We start from the raw sequence: 23,521 nt of genomic DNA on the forward strand, positions 1-23,521 counted from the left end.
CTGCCCTTGGCTTTTGGGAGTCACCACACCCTGGAGAGGCATGGGAGGCGTTCCCTACCCCCAGAAGCAGCCAAAACGGAACTGACACAGTGGTCCAATTTATATTCCAGAGGGACCTCCACCCCCATGGAGCAGGCCGAGCCTGGAAGGTACCTGAGACCCCCATTCCCTGTCCACTCCTGCTTTCCTCATGCTCCACTCACAATTAATCATATGCTCCAAACTCCCGTCTCAGGTTCTGCTTCTCAGGAACCCAACCTAAGACGGGGGCAAACAATGAACATTCAACGTAAGAGGGCATTTACGTGGGTGTCCCTTGCAAGCTCATATTCACACCCAGGCACTAAGTTCTCTCATTGCCACCTACACATGCAAGCCGCCTGCCAATCCTGAGAGCGGCTCTCGCTTCGAAATGCATCCTGAATCCTGCCCAGTACAGCCAATCTCCACGTGCAGCCCCCATCGCTCTGCAAGGCTCGCTCTGCTACAGTTTGCACATAAAATGTACTACCCCTTGATCCTACATTAAAATGTATCTTGTTTCTTGCGTGTCTCCCCCATGATACCGTCAGTTCCCCAAGGGCAGGGATGTTTATCGCTGTGTTCTCCAACCAGAACAGTGCCCGGGACATAGTACGTGCCCAATAAACATTTCTGGAACTAAAGAACGAATTATTGAATGCATTCACTTAGAGACAGCTTTAATTACCTCTTTCTCTTACAGCTTTACAGTCAGAATCTACTCCCTTCTCCCTTCTCCCCATCTCATCTCCCCAGGGCAGTCGCCTCTGCCTTGGTCCCCCTGCGGCCACCCTCGCTCCACAGCAGCCAGAGGGTGTCTGTGAGCAGCTGAGTCAGGCCATATGCTTCCTCTGTTCAGAACCCTCCATGACTCCCACCTCCCCTGAGTAAAAGCCCAAATCCTCACCACTGCCCACAGGACCCGTCCCCTCCCTGCCCTGTCCCCATACCCCTCTCTCCCCCTCCCTCCCTCTGCTCCAGTCACAGGAGTCTCCTCCCTGTTCCTGCGACACCTCAAGCCCGCTTCTTCTATCTCAAGTCTCAAGACTGGCTATTCCTTTGGAATGTCCTTCCGCCTCCTCCAAATCTTTACTCAAATGTCATTGTTTCCAGAGCCCTTCCCGGACGGCTCCCCCACCAGTCAAAACTCTAAGTGTCTCAGCATTACCCACCCCCTCTCTACCTTACCAGCTTCTGACACACTACCTCATCTGTGTGCTGATTTCGTGTGCCATCGTTCTTCCCTCCAGAATGCCGGGCAGGGATGATTTTGATCTGTTTTTGTTCACTGCTGTGTCGCCCGCACCTACAATAGCACCTTACACACAACAGGTACTTGGTATTTGGCTTGTGAGTTTTTTAAATTCCGCACGGCCACCCTAGGAGGCAGCGACTCTCAGTGTTCCCCTTACGCAGACGAGGAAACCAAGGCCCAGAGGGAAGCCATGGGAAGGCCCAGGAGCTGGGAGCGTGGGCGTTTCTATGGTGTGTGCGACTGTGCGTGCTGGTCTGAGCCCGAGGGGCTGTATCTGCCTGAAGGTGAACACAGGAGGCTGCCCCGGACATGTTCAAGCAGACTTTGCATGTGAGTGTCTGTGTGTGGAAGGGGGGCAGTGGGCCAGACCGCAGGCAGGTGCAAACGCGCGTCTGCGTCCTTGCTGTGTGAGTATGTGTGTGTGACAGTGTAGATTTGTGCCATAGCCAGGCGGTGTGCGTGCGTGTGTGGAGGGGTAGCTCCGGGAGGCTTGGCTGGGGTTGGAACTGAACTTGAAGGAAATTGGTGGGTGAGGGAAGAACCCCATCAGCCACAGGCCTGTTATTTATAGACGGATCTTGGTTCATAAATTCCGAATGTTTTTTTTTTTTTTTTTTTATCTCTCTCACTGCCAGGCCCCTATAAATATTCATGAGCTTCCTGCCTCGGAATATTTAAGTAGTCGAAAGGAGGAGTGGGTGGACCGTGAGGGGAAGGAGAGGGTCTCCCGTGGCATTGGGAGGACACGCGGGTGGGGAGAACGGGGGTCTCTCTGGATTTGCCTTCTCCCCTCCGGGCTCCCCTTCCAAGCTGCAGCTGGCAAGACGGGGAAGGTTCTCAGCCAATACAGAGATCTCCCAATGCCTATTATTATTCTTTCCCAGTGTCTGTGGAAAAATACCGCCCACTCCGGGGGCAGAGAAGGTGTCTGCGCTGTTTTCTCAGCTCTGGCTTGGAAACTCGTTACCCTGGGACCCCCAGCTCAGGAGGGAGGGGCAGGCCCCTCAGATGTGCCAGGAGGTAAGGGAGCTCTGCAGGCAAACCACGGGGAGGGCATGTGTGGCCCCCTGCCTGGTGCCAAGGAGAGGGGCGGGTCATAAAGACTGGTCCATACGGGAGGAGATCAAGCGTGCGTGTGTGAGTGTGTAACTCTCTAGACGTGTTAGAAACTGGGGCAGTCAATACAACTGTTCACAACTTTCCCGCCTCTTCTCTCTCGGGCCCAGATAGAACTGTGCTTCCCCGGTGTGGCCCCGTGACTCCCTTTAGCCAACGCCGTGTGTTAGTGACTTCCCGGTGACAGCGTTAAGAGCCGGTGCGTGACCTGGAAGCACGTGTTGATGAGAAGCCTCTGTCAGCTGGGGTCCCCAGATGACCACAGGAGGCAGAGACGCCCCCCCCCCCCCAACTGCCTGCAGCACGAGCTCATTTGATGAGTGTGATGGACGTGGGGCATGTCTGTGTCTGTGTGGCCAAGAACGCACAGCTGTGCATAGTCCTTTATAAGCCTGAGTGTGTGAGCATGAGCAAGTGTATGCACTTACACAAATGCGTGTATAAAGCAGGGATGAGTCAGAGTGTGCTCGACTGCACCTGGGGGGGGAAATGTGAATGTGGAAGGCGAGGCACTGAACGCACACCCTCCAGGGGGCGCTGTTCTCAGAGCACAACACTCCCTCTAGAATCCTGCCGCTTCACGGATGTGAAAATGTCATCGTGTGGGAGGCTGCGTCTGAGCGTGCTGCCTAGGTTGGCCGAGAGCGTGTATGTGTGCCCAAGGATCTGTGTGTGGCTGCTGCGTCACTGTCCATGTCCGTGCAAGACATGTCACTGTGTGTTTGAGGCACAGGCGTGGGTTTGGTGCTGTGTGTGTGTGTGTGTGTGTCTACCGCAGTGTGAACGTGTGAGCCCCTGTGTGTTACGTGCCTGTGTGGAATGCAGGTATTGTTCTAGTCTGCATCAGAGTGGCCACCATCAACATGGAGGCAGGGACGGCCACCCTGGGCATTCCCAAGCTGTCGGCTCTACTGAACGTGTTTCTGGGCTCAGGCGCCTGCACTGGCTCAAACTCGGGTCCTAGGATGACCTTACCCTGGAAAATAATTCACTTCCTCTTATTAGTCCTGGGACACACCGTGTCATTTGCAATGGGCATTAATCACAGAGGGACCCAACAGTTTCAGGGAAGTGTCTCAACAACTAGAGAGATCCCCACAGGGCAAACCTGATGTGAGTGTGTAATTCAACTCCCCCAAGATAAGCCTATTTTCCGTTTCTGTTGTCATTAGCTCTGCTCTGCTCTATCTCAGGACCTGGGTTTGGCTTTGTCTAGCTCAAGCTTCCACCGTAGCCCTGGTTCACCCAGGACTTGCATTTGTTCCTGGTTTCCTGGGACCAGGTTTATCTTTGGTCTATCCCTGGACCCAAGTTCAGCCTTTGTCTACCCAGGGTTTGGGCCTGACCCTCATCTGTCTCAGAGTCAACCATGGAGTATCTTAAGACCTCAGGGGTGTCTCCCTGTTCTGTCCCAGGACTTGAATTAATCCCCAGCCTTGGAACCCAAGTTGAGCCTGGTCTATCTCAGAACTCAGTTTCCCCCGCATCTATCTCAGTATATGGGTCCACCTTGCCTGAGCTCGACCTTCACAAATGGGTGAGAAATCTACTAGCTGAAGGTTCCTCTTCTCAGTATCTCCCCACTCACGGAGCGCTGCCCCCGCCCCCCCCTGGAGCTCAGGCCTCTGGGATGGATGTCCACTGCAACTGATTGTCATGCTCCAGGATCAATGAGGGTAGGGGAACTTGATTTTTCTGAAACCATTATCTAAAATTCATCAAAGTGGATTTTATGGGTATTCTTCAAGGATTATTACAAGGCTTTCTTGATGGGCTATTATAAACAGCATTAATCTTCAAGAATGGGGGACTTTACGACAACCCATCACAAGTCTTACCTCATAAATCCTGGACTTGGACATTCCCCCAGATGAGCTCTCACTAGGCTCAGAGGTCACACCTCAGGCCAGGAGTTCAAGAGGGGACTTTGAAGAAGGCTTTCCTCATGGTTGTGTACCATGGGGAAGACCGGCACACCATCACAGGGCAACCTGAGTGAAGCAGAAAGACTACACATTCTCTATTCTCCTCCAACCTTCCCTGATTTCCCAGGGAAAGTAAGAGCCATGACATGGAATCCCTCTTCTCCTGCCATCATTTGCAAACTTCTTCCCCCTCCTGGTCCTTACCTCCTGTAACAGAGGAGGAGCTGTCCTTCATCGTAAGGTTCATGCAGCTAATCTTGTTTTGGCCCTTTTCTTCTGTCTTGGGAGTCTTATACAATCAATATCCTGTCTTTGTCTTGCATATTCAACTTCTCCCTCCCAGGCAGAACTTTCTCATTAGTTTTTAAATAAACTCAAGCCTCCCTTATTAAAAAACTAAAATGCCTCACTTGATTCCTCCTTCCATCTGTCTCCCACTTCTCTCCTCTTCCCAGTTGCCTACACTAACTGCCTCTATTTCCTCCCTTTCTGAACTCCCTCCTCCACCATTCCTATCTCGTTTCTGACCCCATCATACCGCCAACGCAACTCTTGCAAAGTCCACCAATGGCCTCCATGTTTCTAAATCCAATGGATGCTTTTCAGCCCGCCATCTTTCTTGACCTCTCCACAGGATTTCACTCTGTTGCCTTCTCTCTCTTTCTTGATACATTTCCTTCCCTTGGATGCCATGACAGATGCTTACATGGTTCCTTCCTACCTCAATGCACCTCCTTTTTAGCTTCCTCCACCTAGCCGTTGAGTGTTACTCCAGACCAGGGATTCTCAACCTCAGCACTGTTGATATTTTGGCTGGATAACAATTCTGTGCCCTGTAGGATGTTTAACAGCTTCCACCCACTAGACACCATTAGTACCTCCTCCTAGTTGTGACAATGAAACATCTCCAGACATTGCCAAATGTCTCCTGAGTGTGAAATTGCCTCCTAGTTGAGAGCCACTTCCCCTTGCCAAGCTTCCATCACCACCTGCATGCATAAATGTCCTCAGAACTCCAAACCCATTTATACCTCTGACTCTTTGACCTGCCCCACCCCCTCAGAGGTCTCGAAAGCATCTCAATCCCAACACACTCAAATGAAATGCAAGACCTCCTCTCCTGAGCTTAACTCTCATCATCCTCACAGCATCCCCCCTCCCACTGCTTCCAAGTCAGATGCCCAGGCATTATCCTCACCCCCATTTTTATTCCCTCACCAAGTCTAGTTGACTTTAACTCCTCAATACTTTGTGTTCATGCATGGTTGTTCATCTTTATGGACTGAATGATTGTCTATCACTCAATAGTCCAACTGAGTCCAAATGGTCCACTGTCACACTTCAGAAAGTCCATCTGGTCTACCTTGATGGACCCTCTCCCTTGAAAGTCCACTCTACACACGAGAACCTCAGGGAACTCTCACAATGCACATCTGATCATAACATCCTCCCAACCCAAACCTCATCGGTATATTCCCTTTATTCTTAGGATATAGACAAAACTCCTTAACATACTAATGAAGCCTTGTGGGTCTACTCTTTACTTACCTCTTCTTTCATCCCACACAGTCTCTCCCCTCCAAGGTCTTCTTTAGTCTGTCATACTTTCTCTCACCCCAGGGCCTTTGCATAAGCAGTTCCCGCTGCCCAGAGCGCCCTTGCTCTCAGCTTCAGATCCCAGCTCTTGCTTCCTCCAACCTTTCAAATTAGATCAGATCCCCTTATTAGAAGCTCCTATAACACCAGGGATCTTTTCCTCATAGCTGCTGTCACAGCCGCCATTTATATTTATTCGTGAATATTGGGTTACCTGTCTCCCTATTTTGAAGGAACCCCCATGTACTCTGTCTGCTTGGCTCACCATCTTCTCTCCTGTGATGTATATATTAGGTCCTCAGAAGTACTTGTTGAATAAATACATGGCTAGAAAAATGGCCCCAACTGCTTTCAGGATCAAGCTTGTCTTGCCCTGGCATTTGAGGCTCTCCATCACCTTGAGGACTGAACTCTCAGTCTATGTAAAGGTCAGAGCAGACACCAAAGGGCACAAGATGCCAAATGGAGAATAATAATTCAGCAGAAGCAGGAAGTCAAAGATAAGGGATGACCAAGAGAATACAGGTCCCCCCTGGGATGGAGGGACTCTTGGGAAGACACTGGCTTTCCACAGAGCACAAAACGGGGTGCAGACCATTATCTCTTCCTGGCTATTAAGGGGCAGGGTGACCCAGAGGACATCTGGTCCCTTCTTCTTTTAGAAATTCTCCTTAGGATTCATGTTTCCCTGCAGCTACCATCCCCTTCCTATGTTCCTTTTTCTCATCCCTCACATATCATCCATCAGCAATCCTGGTGGCTCTACTTAAGACATATGCCAAATCTGCCCACTGCTCACCATTCTGGATGCTTCTATTCTGGCCCAGCCACCACTGGCTTTTGCTTGGACTATTGCAGTTACCTCCTCCCTGATCTCCCCACTCCCACCCTCACTCCCTGAAACCCATTCCCTAACAAGGAAGTTAGAGGGATCTTTAAACAACATGAGTCAGATGATGGCACTCTTCCCCTCTGCCACTGTCCAACAGTTTCACGTTGCATTTAGAATAAAAACTGATAACTCTCTTTGGCCTGTGAGGCCCTGTCTGCAGGGGACCCTGCTGACCTGTACAACCCCATCCCCTCCTTCTCTCAAGCCACCCAGGCCCTGTCTTTCCAGAAAGGCACCAAACCTGTTCCCATGTCAGGGCATTTGCACTTGTTAGCTCATGCTCCCAGGACGCTCTTCTCGCACACTTTCCATGACCGAACTCCCTCTCATCTGTCAAGTCTCTGCTCAAAGGTCACCTCCCCCAAATTCCAGTGATAATACGAATAACTTCTGGGGATCTAATGTACACCATGGTGAATATAGTTAATGATGATGTGTTATATACTTAAAAGTTGCTAAGAGAGTAGATCTTGAAGTGTCACCAAACACATAACACACACACACGCACACACACACACACACACACACATGCGTGAGCGCGCACAAAGGTAATTATAACCCTACTGTGGTGATCGTTTCACAATATACACATGTATAAAATCACATTGTTGTATACCTTAAACTTACACAATGTTATGTGCCAATTATATCTCATTAAAGATGGAAAAAAATGTCACCTCCCCAGAGAGCCTACCGAGACGTCCTGACAAAATGAGGCTCCCTGGTTACTTTCTTTCACGTCTCCTCACTGTTTTCTTTACAGCGCTTGCCTATCCAACACGAACTTGTTTATTTGTTTGCTTACGTGTTTGTTGTGTGTCCAGTAGAAAATACACATGACGAGACTGAAACAGATCCATCCTGTTCACAGCTGCATCTCGGCACCTACAACAGTGCCCGGGACTCCAGGCACTCAATCAGTTTGCCCAGTGAATGAATGAATGCGTAGGTGATGGTGTCTATCATGGCCTCCCCTCCCAGTACTCTTTCCAAAAGAAGGCTCCTACCTGTAAATCCCTACTGAGAAAGACACCTCCATAACCACATGTTCCCAGGTGCCCAAGTCGTCCAGTCTCAGCCAACTGGACAAGTGGATTCCTGATACACATTGAAAGAGGCAAGTTCTCCAGGTGAGGGAGATGGAATTGGAACATGGAGGTCAAGGCAATTAAAAGGTGTGGAGCTGGGGCGCCTGGATGGCTCAGTCAGTTGAGTGTTCAACTCTCGATTTTGGCTTAGGTCATGATCTCATAGTTGTGGGATCGAGCTCTAGGATGGGCTCCACACTGAGCATGGAACTTGCTTGGGATTCTCTCTGGCCCTCTCTCTCTGCCCCTCCCCCACTAGTGCTCTATGTTTGTCAAAAATAAACATGAAAATAATACATAAGTAAGTAAGTAGGTAAGTAAATACATAAAAGGTGTGGAGCCTGGAGCTGAAGGTGCCCGGGGGATCAGGGGCTACAGAAACCCAGAGCTGGAGCGAGGGGGTCCTAGAGTGGAGGGGGACAGGAGAGTGGGGACTCTCTCCTGAGTCCAAAGTAACCCTGCCTCTGCCACTATCCCTCGTCCTGTTTTAACTCTCTGCACAGTGCGATTACAGGATAACAATTTCTTGCTTGTTTCTGGTCTCTTGTCACTAAAATGCCAGCTCCGTGAGAGCAAGTGTCCCGTGTCATCTACCCGGCACATAGTAGGTGCACAGTAAATATTTGCTGACTGAAGTGATAAGTGAGTGAGGGAGTGATGGCTTTCCAAGGCCCTGGAGCCCCAGGTATTGGGTTGTGTGAGATTCTCTGCATTCCCTACCTAAAGGTCCTCTTAAACTAGACCATTTTAAGGGGCTTTCTATTCCAAACACACTCTCTGACACCCACCCACCCCAGGCAGACAGATCAAACCATGATGCTTAGAGGCAAATGAGAATAAACAGAGATGTCAGGGAAGAGCCAACCAATGAGAAAGGAAACCATGGATTTCAAGGACTGACTCTCTCAAGCGAGAGCAGGAGAGAAACAGGTGAAGCTGGAAGGCCGGAGGGACACTGCTGTGGGTGCCAGGACAGGACAGGTAGGGGGGATGACAGAAAAGGCTGGAGAACTGGATACAAAGAACCAGGATCTCTTTGCATTTTAAGGCGAATATTCGTAATGGTAATAATGATTCTATCCAATGATAATGATGGTCCCTAACATTCACTGAGCTCTTCCTTGTCCCAGGCATTCTAAGCCCTTTGTCAGCACTGGCCACCATAATTATCTCTGATGGCAGGGGAGAATCTCAGTTGAGATGTCTGGTGAGTGAGGCTGGGCTCAGGGCACTATATTCCTGGATGGCATTGCCGGGTCACCCTGGTGCCCATGTGACTGTCCAGATTTCCCCTCCTTGTTCTTCCGAAAAGGGCCTGGGGGCAGTTCCAAGGCCAGTCCTCTTGGCTTTGAGATCTCACTTTGCCAGGAGTCCAGAGAACTGGCAGGGGGAGGAGAGAATTGGTCATTCACTTCCCTAAATAGTAGCATGTGGATATTAGGATACACAGGAGTTCTCTGACTGTGTGGGCATCTGCGTGTGTCTACAGGCACCTGTGAGCATCTATGTTCTGGGCATACATGGAACATCTGGACACATCTGTGACTGGTCATAATAGAGCGCACGGCAGCGTAAATCCAGGCAAGTGCTGGTGCACGGCGGTGAAGAAGTGCAAGTGTATATGCATCAGCAACTGTCGCCCATGGCCATGAACAGTCCCTTCACTCTGACACGTTCCTAAGTGTTCTACTCCCATATGTTCTGTGAACAAGTCATGAGCCCACAAGTCCATCTGCATAGCTGCTCTTTTTACGTGTACCCCGGGTATACTTGTGTCTATTTGCTTTTTCCTCGAGCATTCATGGCCACGTGTGGCTCTACAGACGTATATGTAAATGTATATTGCTCATACCCACAAACAGCTCTGCCACCGTGTGAAATCACCCAGGTGAACACCTCCCTATAAATACCCATGACCTTCTGTGTGACCCCATGTGCAGGTCGACCCAGAAGCCACACACCTTACACATCTGTGTCTATTCAAGAATACCAGGGGTACCTGGGTGGCTCAGTCAGCTAAGCGCCTAATCGTGGGTTTCGGCTCAGGTCATGATCTCATGGTTCGTGAGATCGAGCCCCACGTAGGGCTCCGCACTGACATCACAGAGCCTGCTTAGGATTCTCTTTCCCGGGGTGCCTGGGTGGCTCAGTTGGTTAAGCACTGGACTCTTGATTTCAGCTCAGGTCATGATCTCATGGTTTGTGGTGAGTTCGAGCCCCATGTCGGGCTCTGTGTTGAGAGCGCAGAGCCTGCTTGGGATTCTCTCTCTCTCTCTCTCTCTCTCTCTCTCTCTCTCTCTCAAAATAAATAAACTTAAAAAAATGGATTCTAGGGGCGCCTGGGTGGCTCAGTGTCCGACTTTGGCTCAGGTCATGATTTCTCAGCCTGTGGGTTCGAGCCTCGCGTTGGGCTCTGTGCTGACAGCTCAGAGTTGGGAGCTTCTGTGTCTCCCTCTCTCTCTGCCCCTCCCCGACTCACGCTCTGTCTCTCTCTCTCTTTAAATTAAATAAACTTTAAAAAAATTTTAAAGGATTCTCTCTCTGCCCCTCTCCCACTCTGTCTCAAAATAAATTAACTTTAAATTAAAAAAAATTTTTTTAAATGTTTATTCATTTTTGAGAGAGAAAGACAAAGCAGGAGTGGGGGGAGGGACAGAGAGAGAGGGGAGACACAGAATCTGAAGCAGGCTCCAGGTTCTGAGCTGTCAGCACAGAGCCCGACACGGGGCTCGAACTCACAAACCACGAGATCATGACCTCAGCCGAAGTCGGACGCTTAACCGACGGAGCCACCCAGGCGTCCCTGAAAAAATTTTTTTAAAAGAATACTCATGCTCTTCCTAATTGCCTATGTCCGTTTGTGTCTACCTGTATCCATCAACATTCTGTCAGTAGGAACTGACATCTGTGTATATTCTGTCAGCCGCACTCTTAGGTCTCCCTGACTAACTCATTAGCATTGCAGTCAGTCCTGAAATATTCCTGCAGAATTTATGCTTTACTAATAAACCTGGTGTCCTGCTGAGGTCACATGCCGCTTACAAGGGCTAATGGAGCCAGCCACAGCCAGCAGCTTTGGGGAATCCTGGCATCCTGGAATAGCCAGAGAATGCACTCACTATAATGAGCAAACTCCTCTTCCTTCTCACTGCACCAAGTGTCCCAGCCAGCGCCTGTCGAGATATGTTTATGGTCCCTACGCTACCCTGGCATCACTCACACAGAAGACTGCATCTCCAGATCTGTCATTGTACTGAAGGCTGCATCACTGATCAGGGTACTACACTGAGGGCTGCATCAACAGACTTGTCATTACACTGAAGGCTGCATTACCCTGTTGGGCATCACACTGAGGGTTGCATCATCCAACCTGTCTTTATGTGAAGATGGAATCATCCTTTGAGTCATAACCCTGAGGGCCCCAATCCCAGGCTGAGCATTATACTGAGGGCTTTGTAACTAGAAAGTAAAACTTGAGAAGCGACATTCTCCTTCCGCATTGATAACTCCTCTGTGTGGGGTGAGAAGGGGCAGGCGGAGGCGAGGCTGAGAAGTAATCCGAAGGGAAGTGTAGGACTACAGCAATGGGGGAACTGGGGACTCTGAAGCTATGCACTGGGGAAGGGTAGCCACAGAGGTGAAAATAGTACAAGAGTTGGGGAAATTGGGGCACGTGGGTGGCTCGGTCGGTTAAGCATCTGACTTCGGCTCAGGTCATGGTCTCGCGGTTCGTGGGTTTGAGCCCCGTGTTGGGCTCTATGCTGACAGCTCAGAGCCTGCAGCCTGTTTAGAATTTCGTGTCTGTGTGTGTGTGTGTGTGTGTCTGCCCCTCCCCCTCTTTCTCTTTCTCTCTCAAAAATAAATAAACATTAAAATAATAATAATAAGAGTTGGAACTCAACCCTTCTGATCCACCAGTGCTGAAGGGGCTGGGGAGATTCAGAGTGTGTAGCTGAAGGGGTCCCTGACTAGCTCCTCCTGGAAGCTATAGATACTGTCATTGCTCCGCTATTCCTGCCAGGGAGGCCTACAAGATGTATCTTGCCATGCCCTTGGGGATAGATGTCTAACCTGTAAGTGCAGACCTTCATAGCACAGGACATGAGCCATGTTATGGCAGGTCCTGTCATGGGCCACATCCTCTGTTGTGCTCCACACGCCCCTGTTGCACCCCGACACGCTCACACGCGCTATGCTCGGACAGTCCCATGTGAGAGACACATTCTGACCTGCTCCAGCGCGCCCCATGGGCTCAGACAAAACCAGCGGCCATCCGATTCTCTTTATACAAAGGGGCATACCTGCCATGAAGACATGCCCTGTCACGTTCTAACATACTGTGACACACACGACATGTGGGTCTCCAACCGACAGGCACACGCCCCAGCAGGCTCCAGGGAAGCTGGCAGGTCTCCAGCCTCTGCCCCTGAGTCTACACATTCGTGGCCACCTTGCCCTTCCGGATGGATTGATGGGGCGGCGGGGAGAAGGCTGTTATAAATTAAACATTGAGACACCGCCTGAGCACCAGAACCTGCCATCTATTCATTGGCTGGTTCTCTCCCAGGAGGCTTCGGGACCACAGGGTGGGGGAGAGGGCAGGGGAAGTGGCTCATTTAATTAATTAGTCCTAATTGAGATATCTTTGTAAATATCCCTTTATTGAAGGACACGATCCCATCATTTCCTGGGAATTTTCCGTCTCTATTTGTCTCCAGCCCCTGAGTATTGCAGAAACGACAAGAAAAGAAAGAGCAATCCAAAGGGCTGCTTGAACTCTAGTCGTGCTTCTGACAATGACAGCTGCACCAAGGGATGGGCGGGGAGGCTCGGAGAGAGACACAGAGATCCAGGCGGAGTGGCGGGAGAAGAGAGACAGGGAGATACGGGCAGAGAGAGATGAGAAAACTGAAACACGGGGCAGGAGGTAGGGCAACAGGCAAAAGGGAGATTGAACAACACCCTCAGGGCCGGGTGGCAGGCTCTGAAATGCAGGAAGATGGAGAAACTTCACGACAGGGAGACCAGAAGTGGGGACAGATGGACCGTGGCTGGGCAGACAGATCTCCCTCTGCCTTTTCCTGCCGTGCCTGGTCTGCCCATCTCTTGGGCAAAGTACCCGCTGCAGCAGCAGCAACAATCAAGCCTGATTCCTCTTTGGCCCTTGCTACCCTCCCCTTCTCTCTCCCTCCCCCAATCACCCCTGCAATCATCTCCCTTGTTCAAAACGAGCTTCCGCAGCTGCAGCCCAGACAGCTGTTCCATCTTGGAGCCAGCGCTGGGGCCTGATGGCTGGGTCCTAGAGGGAGGCCCTCCTAGGTGGCAGCGGGGGAGTACGAATAGGAGGTGGAGGAAAGGGGTTCACCTGGAGCTTGGGACCCACCCACAGCCCACCCTGGACTCCCATTAAAGCTTGGCTCCAATCCCCACCACCCCCAGGGGTCCAGATACCCCGGGCCCCCTCTGGGGCCTTCAAGGGCTCGTGCTGGTCTGGCTCATCCTGTCCCATGCACTGAATCCTGAACACACCCAACACTCGTTCTGGTTCTGTCCTGTCTCAATAACCCTCTCAGGTCTGAGAATTCTGGTCTCTTCCCCACCCCCTGTCAGAGTCCTGGATTGTGATACAGCAACTATGGTGATATAGAAATGGGATTCCAGAGAGAGAGAAACAGAGGCAGACAGAGAGATATAGACCTAGAGATGGGGATGAAAGAGATATAGAGACAGAGACACCAAGAGGCAGAGATGGCAGAATCAGAGACCAAAGAAACACACAGAGACAAAGACAGAGACACATAGAGAGAACTTAGAGACCGACAGAAACATAGAGAGAAGACAGAGTATGACAAAGAGACACAGGCAGACAGAGGTAATCGCCAACATCCACTCAACAAACATTTCCTGAATGGCAACCATGTGTTGTAAATACACAGTTAAGACAGAGAGAGGGGAATACAGTTAATAAGACAAAGATACAAGAAAGAGAATGCAGAAGCAGAGACTCAAGAGACAGAATTTAACAGCAACGAAGCATCAGAGGTGCCTGGGTGGCTCAGTTGGTCAAGCGTCCGACTCTTGGTTTCGGCTCAGGTCACGATCTCATGCTTCGTGAGATCAAGCCCTGCATCAGGCTCCATGCTGACACCTCGGGATCCTCTCTCGTGCTCTCTCTCTGCCTCTCCCTGGCTCTTGCTCTCTCTCTCAGAATAAATAAATAAACTAAAAATGAGTTTAAAAAAATTAAAAAAAAACAAGATCGGGAACCAGCCTGCCCCCATAGGTGGTAGCGTCTTTACTCCCACACACAGACAGACCCAACCCCACATCAAACTCTCTTAAAGCGCCCGGGCCTCCCCCAGGTGGCTGCTTTTCTTCCTTGCCCAGCCTTGGGACTGCTCCCCACTGTTGCTTCACAAAGGCGTCAGCTGCCCAGAGTCAGAGGGGAGAATGATGCTGGGGGCACGAAAGACACCAAGAGGCAGAAACCAGAGCATCCCTCTGGAAGAAGACTGTTTTAGCCACACTCAAGTGGCCCCAAGGCCTAGACCACCCTCCCTTAGTGGCTGTCCATGGTGCTGACAGGATAGGCAAAGGCTGCACCTCAAACCATTTCTTACGTTGGTCTCAGACCCAGGTAGACGGGGTCTAGGGCTGTGGTCAGGAACACCCAGTGGGCTAAGGCTGCTACCTATGTCACAAGATTCTCAGACACACCACTTGCTGTCCCCACCCCGACACCTTCACACACCCTGTTCTCTTGGCCTCTCTCCCTCCATCTTACCAGCTTTGTCTCTGCCCAACTCTTACTCATCCTTCATGTCTCAAGGCAAATGTCACCTCTTCAGAGAAGCCTTCCCTGACCACCGCTTCCCAATTACATGCCTTCATGGCTCCATATCTTCTCCTTCATGACCCGTAACAAACTGTGATTACACAGCCATTTGCACCAATTCCACATTCACGATGTCTCCCTATTAAGTTTTAAGAGGGAAGCGACAGTCTCCCTTGTTCACTGCTCTATTCCCAGCCACCACCACCCCCCCCCACCCCCGCACAGGACTTGGCATAGAGAGGGACTCAGTGATTGCTGGTTGGGAATGACTGTGCTCTCTGGTGGCAAGACTACCCCATATCTTTATGTGGGAAGTTGGCAAAGTGCACATTCATTGGACATCCGTCCAAACAGAGAAGGATTGAGAAACAAGGACACATGAAAAGAAGCTTTAAGAAACAGATGCTTCCAATCCACTGGAAAAGACTCAGGAATCACAGAAATAGTCATCAAAGTTCAGAGGTGTCATCAGGAGGAAGAAGGGGGCAGAAAGGGGGGCTGTCCCACGGGGGCAGAAAGAACGGAGACCATTCAGGAAGTACCTACTGCCCTAAATGAGAAGATCCCAGTGATAAACAAAAGGAACAAAGTGCTTGCATGGCACTTCTATTCTGTTGGTGGCAAACAATTACCAAGATGATTTCAGATAATTATGAGTGCTGGGCAGAAAATAGAACAGGTCCAAATAGCAGTGTGGGGACATTTTAGCTGGGGTGGTCAAAGGAGGTCTCTCTGAGGAGGTGACATTTGAGCCCGGACCTGAGCAGGCTACAGGAGGTTCCCGGAGGGTGGCACAGCAAATGCAAAGTTCCAGAGGCAGGAACACAAGAGGGATGGAGGAGTGGTCCGAGACCTGACTCAGGAAGGTGTGGTCTTGTAATACTAGCAATAATTATTACAATAACCAACCTTTACAGGCACCTTCCGTATGTCAGGTACCCTGCTGAGCACAACGTTATATGGAACATTCCACCATTATCCCCATTCTGTGGATGAAGAAACTGAGGCTTAATGAGTTCGACCAGGGGAACCGGTTTAGATTTGGTTCCAGTGAGGTGGGCAAAAGTTCAGAGGAGGCAAATTTCACACACACAATCTAGAAGGATTTTCTAATGATTACGGGTCTTTTTAGAAATGAAACAGGCAACTTCATATACCTTTTCTGCTCTAACCCCCTCCAGATATCCCTTCCTTTGACACTCAGAAGGAAGTAAAGGCGCCTCAGGCCAAATCCCTTTGTGACATGGACCCTTCTGGCCACACTCCTATCAACCTGGCACATTCGTCTCCAAGGAACTCCTTGGTCTCTCCCTGCTCACCAGGACACCCATGACCTCTAAGACTTTGTTCATGCTGTTCCTTCTCGCTCTGCCTTCACCTGGCCAATTCCTTCTCAACTGTAAGACTCGGTTTGAGTATCACCACCTCCAGAATAGCTCCATTGCACACCCTGGCTGGTTTCAGTGCCCTCCTCTGCAACCCCCATAACATTCCAGAAATATTCTTCTCACCACACAGACCATGTTGTGTCACAAGTACTGCTGAGGAGGCTGCAAACTGATTGAAGCCAGAGATGTTATTCATCGCTACATCCCATAGTCTGGGACCCTTCCCAGCACAAAGTAGGAGCTCAATAAATGTTCCCTCACACTCTGAAGTGTTTGAGCAGAAATTGGAAGTCCACAGTTTAGGAGCAGGTAAATATGGTAGGTGGGGGCCAAATCCACAATATGCCTACTTTTCTCCACCCCACTGGCCCCTATCCTGGTCTAGTCCCCATCATCACTCACCTGGACCAGTACAGTGGCCTGCTCCCCAGTCTTCTGGCTCCTGCCTTCATCCCCCGTAGTCTGCCCTCTTCCCAGGGGCCAGAGGGAAACCGAACACCTGAGCCAAGGCCTGTCCCTCTTCTGCTCAGAACTCTCCCTGGGATCCCATTTATTGAATATCTACTGTTGTTAGACTCTATGCAAGGCACCAGGGCTACGACAGTTAACAAAAATTTAAAATTGTTTTAATGTTTATTTATTTTTAAGAGAGAGAGAGAGAGAGAGAGAGAGAGAGAGAGAGAGAATCTGAAGCAGCCTCCAGGATCTAAGCTGCCAGCACTGGAGGTGGAGCTCGAACTCACGAACTGTGAGATCATGACCTGACTCGAAGTCAGATGCTTAGCCAACTGAGCCTCCCAGTCGCCTCAACAGTTAATAAAAATTTTTAAAAAATTAATTAAAAAAATCCCTGCCCTTGGGGAGCTGACATTATGGGGGGGGGGGCAGTGAGCCAGACAACAAGATAAAAAAGTCAACTATGTGGAGTATATTAGAAAGTTAAAAGTACAACAGAGGAGAGGAAAGCATGAGGAGTTACAAGTGAAATGTAAAATCCCTACAAGGCTCCCCCACTTCCCTGCCCTCCCCACCCTACACCGCCTCCATCTCCCCACCTCCCTGCCCTCATCTCCCCTTTCGCTCACTCTGCTTCAGCCACTGGTTTCCTCAGTTTCTCCAACATTTCAGGCATATTCCCACCTCAGGGCCTTTGCACTTTCTCTTCCCTCTACTTGTAACTCTCTTTCTTTAGATACGAGCCCTCTCGCAATTTCTTCAGATCTTTGCTCAACTGCCACCTGCTCAGAAAGGTCACTCCATCTACAATAACCCCCTATCACACTCCACTCCCCCTATACTGCTCTATGCTTCTTCATAGTACATGTATCACCATCTAAAATAAAGATTTATCTATATACTTATTTATTTCTCCCTGTCCCTGCTCTAGAATGCCAGTGCCCTGAGGACAAGGATATCTGTCTGTTTTGTTCACTGTTATATCCCAGGCACCTAGAATAGTGCCTAGCACATTGTACATGCTCAGTAAGTATTTGTTAAATAAATGGGCGAATGAACCAATGGAGATACCCTCTAAGAATTCTTGTTACTTAGGATAAGAGGGGGGAAGGATGAGCAGGCTGGGGTACTATTTATGGCTGTTCACAAATATCTGCCTACTCCTCTCTGTTCTGGTCATGGTAGGACCACACTTCCCACCCTCTTTGAAGTTAGGCATGTCACCTGTGTTGACCAATGAAATGTGAGCAAAAGTAACATTCCAGGGTAGAGCTTTAAGACCTGATGGGGGCTTGCTGCGCCTACCTTTTTCTGTTTCAATGATCATGTCACCACAGAGCCTCCAACATCCCAGGTCCCTGAATGACTACCATGGACAAAGTTCTCCAGCCAACAATGGGTACATAGTGCCAGGGAGAAATACATCTATGTTGTATCAAACCACTGAGAACTGGCTGCTTGTTACCACAGTGTAACTTGACCTGTCCTGACTGACACAAAGTATCTGGGGCCTTCCCCCCACTCCCCCCCCTCCCCCCGGGAAACTGTCAAGGAAAGACATGGATTCTGAGCTTTGGTTCTTCGCAGGAAGTCCTCAAAGAGCCTCTTGTGGATGGCTGCTTAGACCCTCCCCATTCCTCCCACGGGGAAAAGGGTCTTCCCCAAACAGAACAACTCTTCTCTCCCCTTCCTTTTTCCAGCCCTTAAAGAGGGGTGAGTGGATGGGCAAGGACATAACATATAAGATCCAGGTAACTGTCTTCAGGTGCTGTAATGACAGCAGCCGCTGGCAAGGGGCTGACAGTTCTTAGTCTGGTTCTGGATTTACAACCCCCAGGTGAGAAGTCATTCCGCTGAAGGCTCCCATCCCACGGGGATGGTTTATGGCTGAGAGATGGCCAAAGGGAGTAGTGGTGGTGGCAGCTTCCTCCCTGCCTCCTTCCAGAAATGGCCTGGAACAGCACCCTTAGAATTCTTAAAAAGAATGCTAAGCTGCCTCTCCAGAACGAATCGGGGAGGGAGAGCCCGAGATGAGAATGGCCGGAGGGTCTGGGCTCACCCCCACCTCACCACTGAGGCCCTTTATTAAGTCAAAATCAGCACCCAGTCTTCTGCCTTACGACTGGGGATTTCGCTCCCTGGGTTCAGTTAAACCATGTTGGTGGTCTACGCTCTTCTACAATTCCTTCTCATGGAGCATCTCAAATGTTCCCCTCCATCCTTAGGAGGGTGGATTCTTGATCTAGACACCGGACAAATATTTATTCTGTGCCTCCTATGTGCTTGGCTACAACGACAAGCAACTCCTCCTTACTGAACACCTACTATGCACCCAGCCATTTGTGTCCATTTGAAGGTGGAATCCATGAATCTTAACGAAGATGTGATTGTTGGTTCAGTCACTTGACAAATACTTATTGTAGGCCTACTATGCATCGGGCCTTAGGGTTCACTAATGATGTCGTCTGTGGGTCCTCATGGATCCTAGGGTCTAATGGGGACTCTAAGACTCTCCTTGACTAATGAGGATATTGAAGATTAGAGAGATTAAATAATTTCCCCCAAGGGCATACTGGTAGTAAAGCCCAGGGCCAGAATTCGAACCCAGATGTATTTGACTTAGAGTCCTATCACTAACTGATTATCTACTATGTCAGCCACTGACCTGGGGCTTTTAGGCATAAACATGCTTGACAGAGAGGAGGCAATCAATAGTTTTGCTGAATAAACAAAATGGATGGCAGGAAGGATATATAGAGGACAGATGAAGAGATGGTTGGATGACAGATAATGGATGGATAGAGGGATGAGTGGAACACGGATAGAGAGATGGATGGATGGATGGATGAAGAAGAAACAGATGGAAGGATGGATGGGTGGAGAGCTGGACTGTAGATCTGTCAACAGTCCTGTCAGGTAGGAATTATCATTCCCATTTTATATCTGGGATACCGCAGCTCTGAGTGGTGAAGTCACGGGCGCCCAGAGTCAAGAGCAAGTCATAGAGCAAGAAGGCTGAGAGTGGATTCCAATCTTAGTCTGCCAGACTCCCAGGATGCTTTCCAGAGTGCTCTCAGGTGACGATGCCCTCCCCGGTCCTCCCCTAAGTCCCCTGGCATCTCACTCCACAGAGTGCTTGCGGCAAGGCTTAGTGAGACTGAGGGATGATGAGAGGGGATCGTGGAGGGAGGAAATACTACCTTTCAGCAGGTGATTTCACGGAAGCAGTGGATTGTGGTCCCATTAGCTATAGACGGGCCGGAATGGAGACCAGGTCTGTCTGGGTACATGTGCACACACACACACACACACACACACACACTTACAGAAAACACACGGTTCACATGGGAATCCACCCACAGGCATACAAGGCAGGCACGAACACCATTCATAGGTACACACTTCCACATATGTGCACACATTTCTAAAGACACACGTGTCTACACTTACAGGTGCACAGACACATGCAATACACAAATCGTAACTTAGAGACATAGTCTTCCACACTTACGCACACATTCCCCACACACCGGATGCTGCCCATGTTACACGCACACGTTCACACAGACTCACGTTCTCTGAGGGTGGAGGAGGGGAATCTGGCTTCTGATTTCAATGAGACACCATCTCTCTTCCCCCTCAGAAGGCAAGAGCAAGAAAGCTGTCACAGACTCACGTGTCCAAACTCGCATGGGCACACGCAACCCAGAGTCTGGGACGCAGACTGCAGACACACACTTAGGCACATCCACACCCAGACGCACTCACTCAGGGACACACTCACACGCATTCTGGGACACACCTCCACACACACAGGAAGATCCGCATGGACCTTCACGCTGGCAAAGCTCATAAACTTTCTCCCTCAATTCGCACACAGCACTGTTCACACACCAAAACTCAGGCCTGGATAAGATGCTCCAGGATATACTCGCATAATATCCCTCGATGTGAGACACACGCAGAAAGACACTTTCACACGCTGGCTTCAGTTCCGAGGATTTGGACTGAAAGCCCTCACCGGTGCCAAGCCCGGTGCCACTGCACCTTCCCCCCCCCCCCCCAGGAGCTGGGCACAGCCTGGGCATAGCGCACGGCACCCCCGTCTCCACTTGGCTTCAACCCTTGGGAGCAAAGACTTCTTTTCTTTTCAGCAAGGGGAAAGAAGGACGTGGTGTGGAGGCCACTGGGGGCTGAATGGGGGAGCTGGCGAAGTTAAGGAAACAGTGAGCAGGAGAGGGAGCTCCATGCATCCCAGTCCCACCTACTGGGAGGGGTCCCGCAAACAGACTGAAGAGGGGAAGAGATGGGAGGGGAGGACCAAGTCTGGACGAGACTGAGGGAAGTTTGTAGTGGAGGCTGACCCCTCTCCCCAGGTCACCAGGAACACCGGGAGTGATCACAATGGAGTCCCCTTGCCACCCACCCCTCCCAAAAGCTCTGTGGCCAGGGAAGCTGGAGGATGAAGGGGATAGAGGAAGACAGAATGGGATGAGGGAAGGGGCCGTCCCGTGCTTCTGGGGGCACTGTCAGCCTTCGCTCCGGCCCCCAAAGTCTGAGACCCATCTGCCTCCTAGAGAGTGCGAGTTCTGGGGATAAATATTCAGCACATGGTGAAGCAGGTAACCAGAAAGGAGATGCGGGGGGGGGGGGGGAGAGAAAAAGAAAAAAAAAAAAAGAGATAGGTACAAAGTCAGAGACAGCGCAACAGAGATAGACACAGACAGGGAGAGACAGAGAGAGGCAAACCAGAGGGAAAAGAATGGACAGAGAGACAGAAAAAGAGAGGGAGACGGGACGACTCAGAGATGCACAGACAGGCAGAGATCCGGAAGGTGGAGACACCCGGAGAGCCCGCGGCTCCCGCATTCAGAGGCAAGGTCCCTCCCGGGCCCCCGGAATCTCCGCTCCCGCTCCGCCCCACTCAGCCGGACCCGGCTCGGTTCCGCAGCCCTCGCCGCCTCCGCCCCGGGCCGAGCGAGCCCGGTATACCGTTGGCGCTCGGACACTGCTCACTGAAAATGGGAAGCGATCATAATAATAACAAGAACAAGCGGCGCGGAGGCGGCTGGGGGTCCCGGGGCTTCTCCGCGTCCCGCCCCCAGCCCCTGGGAGGGCGCCCCCGGCCGGGCGCGCAGGGAAGCTGGGGGGGGGGGGCGAGGGCCCCCGGGGGCTGCGGCGGCGGCGGCGGCGGCGGCGGCGGCGGCGCGGGCACCACGCCCCCCCGGGAGCGCCCCCCGCGCGGCGGCCACTCACGATTTTCTCGGAGGCGCCCGCGCGGGACACGGTGCCGTTGAGCCCCACGAGCGAGGGCAGCGTCTGCGACATCCAGTTGGTGACCATGGCCATGGTGCTCAGCACGGCCCCGATCTTGAGCAGCGGCACCGACATCGCGCCCCCGCCTCATGCCCCGCGGCCGCCCGCCGCGCGTCCCTTCTCCGGCCCGCCGCCTGGCGCTCCGTCCCTCGCCGCCCAGCCGCCCCGGAGGCGCGAGCGCGAGCTGGGGGGCCGGGGCCCGGGCCGGCCGGGGGGCTCGGGGACGCGGGCTGCGGCTCCGCGCGCCTGGCGGGCTCCGCTTATAAAGCGCCGGCTCGGCCACCCCCCCCCCATCCCCACCCCCTCCCGCGCCTCCGCGCCGGGCACTTCCAGCCGCCGTGACGTCACGGCTCCTGCCCGGAGCCCGGCGGGGGCGGGGGGCGCCCAGACTTTCCCCCCCCGCCCCCGCCCTGCCCAGGCCGCGCCGCCGCCCCGCCGGGACCGCCCCCGCCCCCCCTTCCCGCCCCGCGGCGGGAGGGGGCCCCCCGCGGCGGCGTTCCCCACCTGCCCCACCCCCACCGCCGCGGCATTCCCAGCCCCGCCCCCCAGCGGTGTTCCCGCCCCCCACCCCCCCCCAGCCGCCCCCCGAGGCACTCCGGGGCCACCCTCGGCGCACCGCCCCTTTCCGAGCCCTCGGCCCCCACGCACCCCTCCGGGGCTCAGCGCGCGGCCCCCACCAGCGGCCCCCCCAGAGGCTGGCAGGGGGCCCGAGTCACAAGTCCCCACCCTCCTACGGTGAGGACGCCGACCCCGGCTCGCCGGGACCCGGGAGTGCAGGCGTCGGGGGCCCGCGGGGGCGAGACTAGGGCGCGACCGTGAACGGGCAGCCCAGGGTCTCCTCGCTCCAGGGGAAGGGGCTCCCCCGGCACCACTCTGGGGACCCCTCGGGGCTTTCGGGACCGGGGACGCCCAGAGTGGCGGGTCCGGAGCCGGTAGACGCGAATGCTGGGATGGAGGTGCGGCAGTGGTGGCGGGGGTGGGGGTCACCCCGGCGGCGGGAGGATTTGCCACCGCGCCGAGGGGCGTCATCGTAACCCGGGGCGGCTGAGAGCGAGGAGCCGGCGCCGTGCAGGCGAGTCCCCGGCGGGTCTCTCCGCTCGCAACTTGAACTCGGGTGGGGGCGGGGAACTGAGCCTTCGCACCTGCCTCGCGGCCCCGGGGCTCGGGGGTGCGCCCCCTCCGCGGCGGGGGAGTGCAGAGCCGCCCCCACCCGCCCACGCACCAGCCTGCCGCGGGGGTGGCGAGGCGGCCGCGAGGAGCGCCCGGCGGGTTTTAATTTCCTCTGTTTTCCCTGCGCTCACGCCCCCTCCCGGCGTCCCCGCATCACCTCGCGCCGCCGCCCCGGCCGCCACCGCCGCCGCCGCCACCGCCACCGCCGCCGTCGCCCGCAGCCCGCGGCCGCCGCCGTCTGGAGGCGGCGATGACTCAGGCCTTTCCCGGCCGTGGCCGCTCGCCGAGGGCTCGCCGAGGGACAAGCGCCGAACAAGGGGGTAGGGGGCTTGAACTGCCCTTCTTTCTGAGCTTAACACGGAGAGGCAGGTGCTGACCCTCTGTGACCTCCAGCAAAGACCTCTCCGCCTCAGTTTCCTCACCTGCAATGTGGGTGGTGGTAAAGGGCTAGGGTGTCCTGAGA

General features: G+C 52.7%; 1 protein-coding gene across 2 annotated transcripts in view; it reads right to left on the reverse strand.

Moving 5' to 3' along the window:
- Nucleotides 1-23,521, reverse strand: part of OLFM2 (olfactomedin 2) — a 59,302-nt gene that overhangs the window by 21,494 nt on the left and 14,287 nt on the right. The window contains exon 1 of one of the 2 annotated variants that reach the window (XM_042928361.1): nt 21,829-21,963. The exons of the other annotated variant lie outside the window; for it this stretch is intronic. Coding sequence (XP_042784295.1) covers nt 21,829-21,963 — 135 coding nt within the window. Of the gene's footprint in view, nt 1-21,828; nt 21,964-23,521 lie in introns of those variants that run through there. 2 annotated transcript variants of the gene reach the window in all.

Source organism: Panthera leo, chromosome A2 (assembly GCF_018350215.1).
Source record: "Panthera leo isolate Ple1 chromosome A2, P.leo_Ple1_pat1.1, whole genome shotgun sequence".
Classification (NCBI taxonomy): Eukaryota; Metazoa; Chordata; class Mammalia; order Carnivora; family Felidae; genus Panthera; species Panthera leo.